The sequence below is a fragment of the Anolis sagrei genome, chromosome 4 (assembly GCF_037176765.1).
Source record: "Anolis sagrei isolate rAnoSag1 chromosome 4, rAnoSag1.mat, whole genome shotgun sequence".
NCBI classification, from domain to species: domain Eukaryota; kingdom Metazoa; phylum Chordata; class Lepidosauria; order Squamata; family Dactyloidae; genus Anolis; species Anolis sagrei.
The window spans coordinates 229,830,548-229,846,180 of NC_090024.1; the positions used below are offsets into that span (position 1 = coordinate 229,830,548).

Below are 15,633 nucleotides of genomic sequence, written 5' to 3' on the forward strand. Positions count from 1 at the left end.
ATAGTGGGAGAGTGCAGAGGATGAGGCAAGAAAACCAGACTCAAATTGTCTTAAGAGTAATGGGAAGGTCAACAAAATAAACAGGACATATGGTATATAAATACAAATAAATTGGCAGCTACAAAAAGATTTTTCATAAATGACACAGTGATAACAAGGTGGTCTGTGAGGTTACTGGGACTGACAGTTCTGGGATCAAATGGGGGGGGGGGGGAATCTAGGATCCTATCCAGTTAGGGTCTATTTATAACTTTACAGCCACTTGTTCAATGTAAGGTGAATTAAAATGTAAGGTTAGATACTTTCACCTTATATTTTAGCTCCAACTAGTGTTCTCAGTTTGTACATGCAACATACTCAGGACTTTCCCCAACCACTGCTTTATCAAGGAGGTATGAGGCACTTCACATTTAAGAATGCCAATATGCAGTTTATTCATGTGAACGATAAGAACAGAGTCATCAAACATTCACAAAGCAGAAATGAATTTCCATGCTCTCCAAAACAAAATGTTTTATGGCTACATGTATATGGTACTCTGTGAGCTCTCTTACCCAACAGATTTGGTAATGAACACTTGTATGAAGATAAAGCATATGTAATGTCAGTTATATGTAGCATTGTGAGGCTTCTTGAGCACATTCTCATAAAAAGACAGATTATGGATATAAATAAAAGATGGTGCAACTCTATAAATGCTTCCACAGAATTTAAATTTGTTCAGTTTAGTGGACCTTAATCCATGCACCTCAAGAGAAGTGCTGCATTTCTCTTAGCATGCAGATAAATTCATTGGGCAAAATGATGCTTATTTATAAAATGTGTCAACAGTCCACATTACCGCCCACATGAACATCTGCTGTTTGGTAGTAGCTTTTAGCAATAATTTCTCAATAGTGAACATTGATGCCACCAGTATAGATGCATTACTTTTAATAAAGCTTTACTAGATAAACATAATAACAATAGATGAGCTGAAACGCTGGAGGCAAATGGCTTCTCAACTCATCCTTTACCTACAACAGGTGTGAAAATCATGTAGATCTTCAGACATTGCTAGACAGCAGCTCTTAGAAGACCAAGGATGATGAACACAGGGAGCTACAGTTCAACATCTAAGATGAAACTTTATTGATCTGCAAGATGTGTAAAACAATACTTGTATTTTATATAATCACTACAGGTAAGTCTTTCCCAGCCAGTTGCCCTACAACTTTACAGATGAAGTGGAAGAGTTTCGAGGCAGTGCAATGAACTGAACTATTTAAGTTTGCAGCTAAGACAATATTTGAAGGTATGTGTATGTGCTTACACAGAGGTTTTTGTTGTTCATTCATTCAGTCGTTTCCGACTCTTCGTGACTTCATGGACCAGTCCACGCCAGAGCTCCCTGTTGGCCGTCACCATCCCCAGCTCCTTCAAGGTCAATCCAGTCACTTCAAGGATACCATCCATCCATCTTGCCCTTGGTTGGCCCCTCTTCCTTTTTCTTTCCCCAGCATCATTGTTTTCTCTAAGCTCACCTTTCTTCTCATGATGTGGCCAAAGTACTTCATCTTGGCCTCTACTGTTCTTCCCTCCAATGATCAGTCAGACTTTATTTCTTGAAGTATGGACACAGAGATTACCTTCAGCAAAAGAATTGTCTATCTGAAATCTATTTTCATTTGTGATTTTTTTTGATGCAATATTTTGGGGGAACCTTTGCCACCATGTAAAACAGTTCGCAACAGCTATGTTCCCTTGCTACTCTTTCTCCTAGAGGTCTGTTTTCACAGATGATCAGGGATCACACAGTCTAACTGTAGGCCTTATTTTGGTAGGGATGTATGGTCAGGGTAATATTTCTTGTCAGCAGTTTGAAGAGCAAGGGAATTTTGGCCTGGTTGCTTTATCAAGATGCTACATTCAGTTACTTAGTGAAAACTTGAATGCACCCAACTTTCATTTATATAAATAAAAATGTAGCATTTGTTTGTGGGATTAAAATAACTCAAAAGCCACTGGACAAATTGACACCAAATTTGGACACAATGCATGTATCAGGCCAACGAGTGACCATCACTCATAAAAAATACAGCAGAAGAGACTTAAAAAGCCAAAAACAAAAAATGCATTACAATGAATGCACAAAACCACCTATATATACGCAAACACACATATATACACACAAAACACATATACATAGACTGGGCCACAGCAATGCATGGCAGGGTACGGCTAGTTTTTCATATAAATATTGTAGTTAAAGTATAACAACAGATTCAGGTTTGAAATGAAGTAGACTATGGAAGTCTCTCTCAAGAGGGAACAGAATGGCCCCATCCCTGCTGGCCTTCCGCAGACAGGTGAAGGCCTTATTCTGCCAGCAGGCATTTGGGGAAGGATAAGGGGCAGGCTTTGGGGAAGTGTGGGTGGGATGGAAGAGGAGGGGCTGTGAGCTTAAAAGGCCATTTTAAGTGTAGTTATTGTATTTTAATTAGTTTTTATCCCACTGTTACTATTTAATTGTTTTTTAACATTTGTATTGCACTTTTTAGAACCTAACTAAGTATAAGATAGTTAGTCGCCTTGAATCTCCACAGAGAGAAAGGAGTATAAATAAAATTAATTAATTATTTAATAATAAAGATAAAATGAATCCAGATTTCAAACATCAGCACCCCGAATGAACCACATACAGTCCATCAGTTGTTTTACAATGGTTAATCATCACATATGGTATGCACTAGTCATGAAATTGTTGATTCAAGAAAGATATTGCTCCAATGCAGTAAAATGTAAACCTGTGATTAACTTTATCTCATAAATATTTTTCTCAGCAATACCTTCTGCCTTTAAGTGAACATTTATCAAATACTTTTACATGATATGTACTGACTGGCATTCATTTGGCTGTATTTTAAAATGCAGAATTGTTTAAAAGTGCTTCCAAGTGACAAAAGCCATAACTGAAATCCGAAATTCAACATGAGTTGAGAATGTAATACAAATCTACAGGAACCGATTTCCCCGGAAACAGTACTGAATTGACAAAGGTTTCTTGATAACAAGTTACTGACAAGTTAAATGGGTGCAATTTTTTATTTTTTAAAAATGCAGGAATCTTGCTGGTTTCAGGAGGAAACATTTTAAGAGGCAAAGGAGAATACATAGAACCCAAATCCTTATGTACTTATGCTTTCAAAGGGTATCTGTGTGTGTGTGGGGGGGGGGGGGGGGTTGTCAAAATGATCATCTTACAATTCTGCTCATGCCATCTGTACGGCCAAACAACTGTTTTAATAGAAGAGATTTACAAATTCTGCTTCTTCATTGGCGCTAGTTGTAGGAACTGATAATATGATTTGAATATTAGAGGCCCTAATTACTGGGCTTTCCATGAGCAAATTCTTTTCACCACAGAAATAAGCCAGACTTCTCCTATCAATCTCCCCACTAATACTTGACATAACCTTTAAAGAGAATCTTGGCTTAGCATATCCTGGCAGTGTTAATGCAGTCTGAAGCCTCCACTAACACCAGGGGTTCATGTATGTCACAGTTTGGCAGAAGCTCAGCCTCTAATAAAGACAGCGTTCTACTGGGATTTCTTTGGACTATTTCCTGATTTTCCAGTGTATTTGTGTTATTTTTTTCCTGACACATTTTGGCTTCCTTTAAAAAACAAACATTTGAAGTATAAATTGTGTATCAGAAAAATGCAAAGAATGTGTGCTATCTTCTGCTGGATAGGCAGCTGCCGTGTGTGTGTGTGTGAGCTGCCTATCCAACCGAAGACAATATAGATACCATCCAATATAAATTCCTGCTCACTTTTTGAATCATGTGAAATTGGTCAAATAAGCCATTTATACCCTAGACTTAATAGATATTGAGAAATGAGTCCCATTAAGTTTAATTGTGCTTGAACCTAGGTAAGTGTGGATAGACCCCAAGGGTAATTAAATAAATACATCATTTCTTGTTCTTGTGTTCCTGATTTACACTTCATGGTGGAGAAAAAAAATCCTCTATATTCTCTACAATAAAGCATACAAATGATCCAGAAATTATGTCATACATGTTTTACACCCAAGCAATCTGTGTAATTATCTCTTAACAAAGTGATATGTAATTATCTCTTAACAAAGAAATCACAAAGAAATAATACATTACTGATTTAGAAATATCAGTTTAGTGAAAAGTACATTGAAAAGTGGCAATGAAGGCAGCAAGAAGTTAAGTCCCCCCATTTGTATGGTTTCCATTTATCTTGAATATGTTTTCCATGGTGAAATGTGAAGTTTGATAATGTTGCAGAAAATAAACTGGGTGCCAGTAAACTGGGTCTGATCCAGAAGGATAAACCCTATTCTCTTATTTCCAGCACCAGATCAGAGTTACAACTGGAAAGATGGTTTTCACTCCTTTTTTCTGTTGCTATGGAAAAAACAAGGAACACAAAGAAAGCGCAAAGGAGCATAAGGGGCTCACAAGACAAAATGGCATAGTACAGGTATAGTACAACCTGGGAGTGATTGGCCATTGGGAGATCCAGATCAAGCAGCCATTCAAACAGTAGCCACAGCATGATTTGCATTTTCAAGGACCAACAGAGAGGTTAGGCTGTAAGGAACCCAAGGAAATGCACTCGTCTTAAAGACACATTGAATAATCAAAATGACAAAGAGGCTATTTCCAAAATAATGCTATCAGTTACGTAACAGATATAATCTCCCACATCCATTTGGCATGCTGTAGGGCCATACTAGAAAATCAAAGTAGAAAATGAGATGTTTGGAAATTATGTGATACACTGGCATGAAAGCATCTTGAAAATTATGTCTACATAATTTCTATCTTAATCCTCCGTGTTTCTTTGAATAATTTATGAGACCATTGCAACTCTGCTATTTGAATCAGAAGTATTAGAACTTAGGTATATATTGAAACAATAGACACAGTTCTGTTTTGTTTCTGCACGATATACCTCCTATTATCGTTACAATACTTTTCAACAGTTTGCAAAATAATTCAGCTGTCTTAAAAACCCAAAAACGGCCAAACAAAAGCACGCACAGAGTAATATCCTGCTGCTTACACATAACTAGAGTAGATTCATTCAATCAATTGACAGTCATCACACAAATAAATGAAAAGGGGTTAATTGGTCTACTCTAGGCTGAATTTGTCCAAATGATGCCTGCTACACAATGTTGGAATATATGTGATCAGTCAGCTAAGCATTTTTTTTTCATGATACTCCATTTCACACTCTCATCCCTTTCCTTTTTCCCTTCCAAGGCCATGCTGCTTTAGGTTTTCCCCTCCCTATTTGGAATTTTCTTCCCAAGCATGAACTTATTTTTTACTTCTACGGTTTTATAACTCTTCCCACTATGTGTGGCTGCAGTATTTCTACTGAAATAATAAAGAAAACCCCATGAGATCTGTTTTGAGCTTCCCTATCATGTAACTGATAAGCAATAAATCAGAATTCTTGGCTTAGTCACCAGTAAGGAAAATAGATGTTCCATTACTCTGTCTTTCACATATGTTGGCCAGGCACTTCAAAGGACTGCCAAAATCTGAAGAACGGCCCCTTGAGAAGGCAGCTCATCAAAAAAAAAAAAACCCTCTTTAGCAAATGCATAGCTGGAATACTACTCTGGGTCCTTGGGATCCAGTTGCCATGAGACACAGAATAGGAATGGCTGGATTGAGCTGCAATATAGCCACCTTCAAGTTTCTCAAGGCCTAATGCTGTTCCACAAAAACAGAAAATTTGAAACTATGTGCTTTAACCACTCTCACATTGTGTAGGGACACGTTAACATGGAAGTGCAGCCATTGGTACAGGGCATGTTTGCATACAGGAGAAAAAGGAGAAAAAAACATCCTGCCTAAAAACCTAAACACTACTGCATGTAAACACTACTGAGCTACCAGGATAAAGCAGCTTCTTAGAGAAAATGTGTTGCAAAACAAGGAGAAGGAAATATTTTGGATATAAATATAATTCACTAATATTCAATTTGATAATTTCTAGCTGATTATGTTTAGCCAGCTAAATTAATGTTAGTTCTTTATATTTTCAATGAATCATATCTTCACAGCAGTCCTTTTAGATAGATAGATAGATAGATAGATAGATAGATAGATAGATAGATAGATAGATCTGAAGAGTGAGAAGAGGTATCATACAGAAACCCTATTTATCAAATACATTCTTCAACTAATATGTATGTATCAGCGCAACTTCTAGGCCTGCAGAACCCTGCATTCCATGTATTGTTTTACAAGTTATCAGTTATAAGAGTTCTTATTTTCATTTGTGCATATCAGTGTTTTAATGAAAGCTGGGAAGGAAATAATTTTGGCACACATATATAAAAACAATCATAGACACACAACACATGTACATATAAATCCATTCTTAATAATCCCTAATATATCCATTTGTAAAATATATACAGATAAAGCAAGGGTTTCAACCCAATCAAAGACTGAACTTCCAAGTAATAAATTCATCTTCATAAGTGTGTATCATCTCCTTTCTCCTATTTTCATAATTACAGGATGGCATTGGATTCCAAGATTTCTTGCAACTTAAGCACAATTCATATCTCGAATCACACATTCCACAAAAGAGAGTCCTCCTCCCCCACCTCATTTAAGGACAAACATGTTTAGACTGGCAAAAGCTTTTGTGGGCTGTAGTCCATGAATGCTTATGTCAACTTAAATTATTAGTTCTTAACAGGTTACATGATATTTAGTTGTTATGCTGCAAAAGAATCAAACAGCTACCCTCAGAAAACCATTTAGTTATAGTTCATTAGTAACAGTGCCTATATCCTCCACCTTTTACTCAAGCATCTCAGATAATATTTTCTTTTTTGAAATCAAGCATGAGCTCCTCAACTCTTGGTGATTATATCAGTGCATAAAAGGCTCACTCCTTTATTTCAATTTACAGCAATCTAGGTGAGTAATACACAGCTGGAGACAGTGATTCACATAACCTATTCTGATAACCTCAAATGGAATACAGTACAAAAGAGCAAAACTTTATTTTACTCAGGTAAACAACTTAGTGTGTTATTTTTCATCTATAAGTGTGCTTTGCTTGTAACCAGCAAGGAAAGGAACTTTTCCTTCAAGTGTAAACTGCATAGTTGCTCTACCCTGAGCAACAAAATGTTTCACATGTAATTTTTCCATTTGTGAGGACCTGAATGCTTCATGAATAGGGCACTAGTCTGCCAGTATGCTTTATAACACCTTCAACTCCCAGAAATCCTTACAGCTGGTAAACTGGCTGGGATTTCTGGAAGTTGTAGGCCAAAACACCTGGGGACCCACAGGTTGAGAACCACTGCTTTATAAAATGCAGTGTCTGCAAATATATTTCCACTTAGACCATTATAATACTCATCACCATCACTTTTTACAACCTGGCCCTGCAATATTTTGCCACTGCCTAAAAATGATGCAGCACTGGAGGTTTTTTCCTGCTAAGGAGCAAAATCACACCGCCCATACTTTACCTATTAAAATTATATCAAATAAAAACAAAGTGCAAAAGTGCATTGACCGAAGTGCAAATCTACAGCTTCAATGATTGCAAAAATAACTACATTTTAAATATCCAAACTCTATATATAGTCTCATCTATCACAAAGATTAATCAAAACAACAGAAATTGGCTTGTTTTCCCTGATAGTGTCCTTTCTGCTGTTGTTTACACATGCTTTCATACATAAAACACATAGACGCATACAAAAAAATACATATTGATTAAATCTAGGTGTTAAGTCAATACTTGGCTATGAATCAGTGCTGAAGATTATGGCCCTTTATCTCTAAAGAAAAACCATCTTTTCTGAACTCATTTTGTGGAGATCACTGGTATATAAATATTAATTCATTCTGAAGGATCTTTGCCACTCTGAAGGCCTTCTTTGGTGTATCAGGAAGAAGAGAAGTGCCAAAGGAAAACACAGGACTAGCAACAGCAAGAAGGCTGTAGCTCTTCTGTATTTCTTCTTTTACTTAAATAAAGTGGATCCAGCTCTCCTCACATTCCCTGGGCATTTTAAGTGGGTGATTCCTACAAGTGAGGCTATAGTTTTTGCCTTGGTTATTATCCCAATACTCCTGCCCACTGACTCGGAAAAACACTGCAAACTCAACCACAGAGCTGAGCTGGAGGAGGAAAGGGGGAAGAGGGAGGAAGAAGGTAAAGACATCCACTTGATCCTGCCCATCCTTGCCAGGAAGACTGCTATGCCAACGAGCAGCAACTTCATGCTGGCCCCTCCAGTGGTTAAAGGTATAGCGCACAGCCACCTGCTTTTCAAATGCAAGGTTGATGACTCTGATGGTGCCATTCAGACCCAAATCTGAGCTGGTCACTCGTTCAAGGCACACTTTCTGCTGCTGAAGGCGACTGAGGAACTCCTCGCAGTCAGCAGGTTGCCTGAAATCAGGCACCAGGCACTGCATGGTGAACTCCAGGTCTAGCCTGCTGCAACAAAGATCGGAATTGATGGAGAGGCGAGAGAGAACATGCAGAGGGATGGATGGGTCTTCCCCAGCTTGGAAGACTTTCACTTCAGCCAGCTCCAAGCCTAATGCATCTGCAAACCTCACTCGGTTTCTGCCAGTGTTACACCCAGGAACACGGCAGGGTGCTGTCATGCTTCTCCTCCTCTCCGGAGAGCTTGGCAAGGACCTGGCTCGACGACGCATGATGGGCCTAAGGTGTGGGTCACAGCTTGCAACCACAGGGCTCTGCAGATGTCTGTCTTGCAGCTTTTCACTGGCAGAAATATTCAGGAGGCTGATGCTGCTGTGAACTGGTGGGTATCTCTTCTGCTCCTCACGCTGGGCTTCTTCTTGCAACATGTTCTGATAAAGGCCAGAGAGGTAGCTGGGGTTCCTTCGTGGGGGCCTCAAAGCCACTTGCTCAGATAGGCAAACAGGTTGAGCAGACACTGCTGCTCCTGAGAACAATTTTCGTTGAGACATGGCAGATAAGACCCAGGGCCAGTGAGATAGGAGGCACAAGTTGGCAAGGCCAAGAGACTGTTTCAACACAGGGCAGTTTAAGGTATTGGGACAGGTAGCCCTAGATAATTTTGCGACCCACCCAAGTCAGACACTGTAGGACCCAGAGCAACGATGTTGAGCAACAGATGTCTCAAGACTATCACAGAGACTGCAGGGAGAGTCCAAACTGTCTGACTGGATGCTGGAAGCTTGGGTGCTGTCATACAAATTATTTGCTGACTGAAGACTGTCCAGTTGGATGCTGGATGTCTCCAGACTGTCTCCGAGGCTGAAGATGGAGCAGAAGTTGCTGTGCCGGAGACAGACAGAATCCAGGCTGTCAAGTGGATGGCGGGTACAATGAGTGTCAACGGATGCAAGGCTTTGACAGTGCTCTCTGAGGGAATCCAGACTGTCACTCTGAATGCTGGAGGAATCCAGAAGACTGCCAGGGCTGGAAGGTACTTGAAGGCTATTAGATTGGGCAGAGAGGGAGTCCAGGCTATTGGAGATGCTGGAAAGAGGCTGGAGAATGTTGGAGAAGCTGTGGGGTGTCTGAAGGCTATTAGAGAAGATGGGGGAAGGCTGGGGGCTGTTGAAGAAGCTCGATGGAGCTTGAAGACCTTCTTCGCCTTGGATGGAAGAAACCTGAAGGCTATTTGAGAAGATGGCAGGCGCTTGAAGACCTTCTTCCTGGAGGCTGTTGGAGATGCTGCGAGGAGTCTGAAGACTTTCTCCTTGGATGGAAGAAGCCTGGAGGTTGTTGGAGAAGCTGGAAGGAGCCTGAAAACCTTTGCCTTGGATGGAGGGAGCCTGGAGGCTGTTGGAGAAGCTGGATGGAGTCTGAAGACCTTCTCCTTGGATGGAAGAAGCCTGGAGGCTGTTGGAGATGCTGGGAGGAGTCTGAAGACTTTCTCCTTGGATGGAAGAAGCCTGGAGGTTGTTGGAGAAGCTGGATGGAGCCTGAAAACCTTTGCCTTGGATGGAGGGAGCCTGGAGGCTGTTGGAGAAGCTGGATGGAGTCTGAAGACCTTCTCCTTGGATGGAAGAAGCCTGGAGGCTGTTGGAGATGCTGGGAGGAGTCTGAAGACTTTCTCCTTGGATGGAAGAAGCCTGGAGGTTGTTGGAGAAGCTGGAAGGAGCCTGAAAACCTTTGCCTTGGTTGGAGGGAGCCTGGAGGCTTTTAGAGAAGCTGGAAGGAGTATGAAGACCTTCGTTTTGGATGGAAGAATCCTGGAGGCGATCAGGTTGGGCTGAGCTGCTGATGGAAGCAGTGGTGGAGGAAGCCGATGGATGGGGATGACCCAAGCTATGGCAATGGCTAGATGCTGAGTCCACGTTGGGAGCGTCCGGGCCCCACATGCAGCAAGCAAGGCTCAGACTCTTCCCAAGGCCCCCAGCGAGGACTGCAGGGTCTTCTCCTTGAGGCAGACTCCTGCTTCACGCCCCCTTTTCAGCCGGAAGCGTGCAGACGGGCAAGGGATGCAGGCGCCGGGGGTTGCTGCGGCTCCTCCCTCCACCTGACTGCAAGGGGTGCAAGCGTGTGACGCTCCAGAGCCCCTTCCCCAGCCGAGGACGTGGGGGAAAGCCCTCTATGACGTCACGGGTCGCCACCTCCCCCTCTCGGTTCCTCCGGGGATCCTCCCCGGCCTTGGTTCGGTCTGCGCCTGCGCCAGCAATCGACGCATGCGCACAAGACTCACCCGAAGTCCGAGTTGCCCTTCCTTCTTCCCGTTTCCTGGGGAACTTGATTTAAATACGAAAAGGAGGGAATGGGAGGAGGGAGAGAATGGCAGGAGGAAAGGAATAGCAGCTGCGAAGGAAACTCACGAATGGAGAGAGAAAAGAGAGAAAACGAAACCCAGTTAGAATGGATTTAACTGGATAAATGGCCATGAAAGTGTGTCCAAACCTCATTTTACAAAAGACGAAATGAGGAGCCTAATGGGCAGAGCTTGGAAGTAACTAGTTAGTTACGTTTAAAATAGTTACATGTATCTGCTTATTTTTTGATAACAATCTGTCAACAAAGTCGCATTTCAAAAATAACAAGAAACAATGAAACAGAAGATTTTCATTGTTTCTTGTTATGTTTGAGGCTTCTCTCATTTCCCCGCATGGGAAGCTGGAGCTGACAGACAGGAGCTCACTTCGTCTCACGAATTTGAACCGCCAACCTTCAGGTCAGTTCAGGATGTAGACTTATATCAAGGAAGCCATGGCCTTGGGTCTGCTAGAACTGAGCAAGGCTATTCATTCCAGGGCGATTTGGAAATCTCACATTCATAGTGTTATAGTTTTTCAAGGTCTTTAGCTTTTTCTGCCAAAGAGTGCTGGTGCCGCGCCAAACTATAACTTTGGGATTCCATAGCATTGAGCCATAGCAGTTAAAGTGGTGTCAAACTATGTTTATTCCACCGTGTAGATGTGCCATGACGAGGGGAGATTATTTTCAGTGATATATGGGAATATAGGGAGCCCCCGGTGGCGCAGTGGGTTAAAACGCTGAGCTGCTGAGCTTATAGAACCATAGAATCAAAGAGTTGGAAGAGACCTCATGGGCCATCCAGTCCAACCCCCTGCCAAGAAGCAGGAATATTGCATTCAAATCACCCCTGACAGATGGCCATCCAGCCTCTGCTTAAAAGCCTCCAAAGAAGGAGCCTCCACCACACTCTGGGGCAGAGAGTTCCACTGCTGAACGGCTCTCACAGTCAGGAAGTTCTTCCTCATGTTCAGATGGAATCTCCTCTCTTGTAGTTTGAAGCCATTGTTCCGCGTCCTAGTCTCCAGGGAAGCAGAAAACAAGCTTGCTCCCTCCTCCCTGTGGCTTCCTCTCACATATTTATACATGGCTATCATATCCCCTCTCAGCCTTCTCTTCTTCAGGCTAAACATGCCCAGCTCCTTAAGCCGCTCCTCATAGGGCTTGTTCTCCAGACCCTCCATCATTCTAGTCGCCCTCCTCTGGAGCTTGTTGATCGAAAGGTCGCAGGTTCGATTCCGGGGAGCAGCGTGAGCTTCCGCTGTCAGCCCTAGCTTCTGCCAACCTAGCAGTTCGAAAACATGCAAATGTGAGTAGATCAATAGGTACCGCTCCGGCGGGAAGGTAACGGCGCTCCATGCAGTCATGCTGGCCACATGACCTTGGAGGTGTCTACGGACAACACTGGCTCTTCGGCTTAGAAATGGAGATGAGCACCACACCCCAGAGTCAGACATGATTGGACTTAATGTCAGGGGACTACCTTTACCTATGGGAATTACAATATGTGAGCAACATTAACACACAAACTGACTAAGGATTCTGTATGGTGCGCCTCCTGCTAGACCAGACCAAAGGGAATCCTTAATAATTTTGTGTGTGTGCACGCGTGCATGTTACAGCCTCATCACACTAGAGCATAGATCCACTTTAAAACTGGTTTCTGCCTCCTGCAGAATTCTGGGGTTTGTAGTATCTGGCAGAGCAGTTTAAAGGCCCCTCCCTAAACTACAAGTCCCAGAATTCTGCAGGAGGCAGAAACTGGATTTAAAGTGGATCGATGCTCTAGTGTGATGTCCTTAGAATCACTTATATATTGTAATTCCCGTATATCACTGAAAGCAATGACATTCACAGGCTCTCATCCTCAGAGTTTGTCAATGCTATGATTCAATGGAATCCTATTTTTATTTATTTATCATGTCAGTATCAACCAGACAATTGTATTACATTTTAAACAAATTTTTAACAAACAGACGAAACAGAGTTTGCAAGCTTGGTAGTTGATTAAATGTCCTTTGACCAGTATCTGGCCACTTGGAGTGCCTCTGGTGTTGCCTCAAGAAGGTCCTCCATCGTGCATGTAGCAGGGCTCAGGTTGCATTGCAGCAGGTGGTCTGTGGTTTGCTCTTCTCCACACTCGCATGTCGAGGATTCCACTTTGTAGCCCCATTTCTTGAGGTTGGCTCTGCATCTCGTGGTGCCAGAGTGCAGTCTGTTCAGCACCTTCCGAGTCGCCCAGTTTTCTGTGTGCCCAGGGGGGAGTCTCTCATTTGGTATCAGCCATTGATTGAGGTTCTGGGTTTGAGCCTGCCACTTTTGGACTCTCGCTTGCTGAGGTGTTCCAGAGAGTGGCTCTATAGATCTTAGAAAACTATTTCTTGATTTAAGTCGTTGGCATGCTGGCTGATACCCAAACAAGGGATGAGCTGGAGATGTCTCTGCCTTGGTCCTTTCACTATTGGCTGCTACTTCCCGGCGGATGTCAGGTGGTGTAATGCCGGCTAAACAGTGTAATTTGGAATCCTGGGAGCTGTTGTTTTACAGGGTCTATCGTATTCTCTGCCAAAGAGCCACAAAATTTAGTCTCTGGGCGTACATTTACACTGCAGAATGAATTCAGTTTGGACTGTCATGGATTCCTTGGATATATAGTTTTGGATGCATCTACACCAGTATTTCTCAACCTGGGGGTCGGGATCCCTGGGGGGGGGGGTCACAAGGGGGTGTCAGAGGGGTCACCAAAGACCATCAGAAAACACAGTATTTTCTGTTGGTCATGGGAGTTCTGTGTGAGAAACTTAGTCCAATTCTTCCGTTGGTGGGGTTCAGAATGCTCTTTGTAGGTGAACTATAAATCCCAGCAACTACAACTCCCAAATGTCAAAATCTGTTTTTCCCAAACTCCACCAGTGTTCACATTTGGGCATATTGAGTATTTGTGCCAAGCTTGGTCCTGATCCATCATTGTCTTGAGTCCACAGTGCTCTCTGGATGTAGGTGAACTACAACTCCAAAACTCAACCTCAGTGCCCACCAAACCCATTCCAGTATTTTCTGTTGGTCACGGGAGTTCTGAGTGCTAAGTTGGGTTCAGTACAATCGTGGGTGGAGTTCAGAATGGTCTTTGATTGTAGATGAACAATAAATCCCAGCAACTACAATTCCCAAATGACAAAATCAATCCCCCAACCCCACCAGTATTCAAATTTGTGCGTATCAGGTCTTTGTGCCAAATTTGGTCCAGTGAATGGAAATACATCCTGCATATTGGATATTTGCATTACAATTCATAACAGTAGCAACACTACAGTTATGAAGCAGCAACGAAAACAGTTTTATGATTGGGTGTCACCACAACATAGAATCAAGAGACCTCATGAGCCATCCAGTCCAACCCCCTGCCAAGAAGCAGGAAAATTGCCTTCAAAGCACCTCTGACAGATGGCCATCCAGCCTCTGTTTAAAAGCTTCCAAAGAAGGAGCCTCCACTACACTCTAGGGCAGAGAGTTCCACTGCTGAATGGCTCTCACAGTCAGGAAGTTCTTCCTCATGTTCAGATGGAATCTCCTCTCTTGTAGTTTGAAGCCATTGTTCTGTGTCCTAGTCTCCAGGGAAGCAGAAAACAAGCTTGCTCCCTCCTCCCTGTGATTTCCCCTCACATATTTATACATGGCTATCATGTCTCCTTAGGGAAGGCTGAGCGAAGGAAGATAGATGCTTTTGAACTGTGGTGTTGGAGGAAAGTTCTGAGAGTGCCTTGGACTGCGAGAAGATCCAACCAGTCCATCCTCCAGGAAATAAAGCCCAACTGCTCATTGGAGGGAAGGAGACTAGAGACATAGTTGAAGCACTTTGGCCACATCATGAGGAGACAGCAAAGCCTAGAGAAGACAATTATGCTGGGGAAAGTGGAAGGGAAAAGGAAGAGGGGCCAACCAAGGGCAAGATGGATGGATGGCATCCTTGAAGTGACTGGACTGACCTTGAAGGAGCTGGGGCTGGTGATGGCCGACAGGGAGCTCTGGCGTGGGCTGGTCCATGAGGTCACGAAGAGTCGGAGACGACTGAACGAATGAACAACAACAAAATTACAACAGCACAACAACAGAGAGGAAACAAACAAAGACATCTAATCACCTCTCAACAAAAGTTTGCTCCAGGCACTGTCAGGCCATTACATGCTAATCAAGGTGGTCAGTTGAAACATTCACACCTAGCTCCAGCAGACAAGAGTCCTTTGTCATTCCACAGATATATAAACCCTTTCCCCTAGTTCCAACAGACCTCACCACCTCTGAGGATGCTTGCCATAGATGCAGGCGAAACGTCAGGAGAAAATGCCTCTAGAACATGGCCATATAGCCCGGAAAAACCTACAATAACCTTAGTCAAATTCTCCCATCGGTGGGGTTCAGAATGCTCTTTGATTGTAGGTGAACTATCAATCCCAGCAACTACAACTCCCAAATGTCAAGATCTATTTTCCCCAAACTCCACCAGTGTTCACAAATTGAGTATTTGTGCCAAGTTTGGTCCTGATCCATCATTGTCTGAGTCCACAGTGCTCTCTGGATGTAGGTGAACTCCAACTCCAAAACTCAACGTCAGTGCCCACCAAACCCCTTCCAGTATTTTCTGTTGGTCATGGGAGTTCTGAGTGCTAAGTTGGGTTCAATACAATCGTTGGTGGGGTTCAGAATGGTCTTTGATAAACGACAAGTCCCAGGATTCCATAGCATGGAGCCACAACAGCTTGCATTCCTTGGCCAGTGTGGCTAATGTGCTGCTGCTGCTGCTGTCGTGGGCCCGCCCTCCTTGGCGAGGCGGC

The 15,633-nt window shown here is 42.8% G+C and overlaps 1 protein-coding gene across 1 annotated transcript; it reads right to left on the reverse strand.

Annotated features, from left to right (window-relative positions):
* Positions 1-432: 432 nt before the first annotated feature.
* PPP1R3D (protein phosphatase 1 regulatory subunit 3D) lies at positions 433-9,015 on the reverse strand. Its single transcript, XM_067468216.1, has one exon. It carries the CDS (start codon positions 9,013-9,015, stop codon positions 8,038-8,040), a length of 978 nt encoding a protein of 325 aa, XP_067324317.1. The 3' UTR covers positions 433-8,037.
* Positions 9,016-15,633: the final 6,618 nt, after the last annotated feature.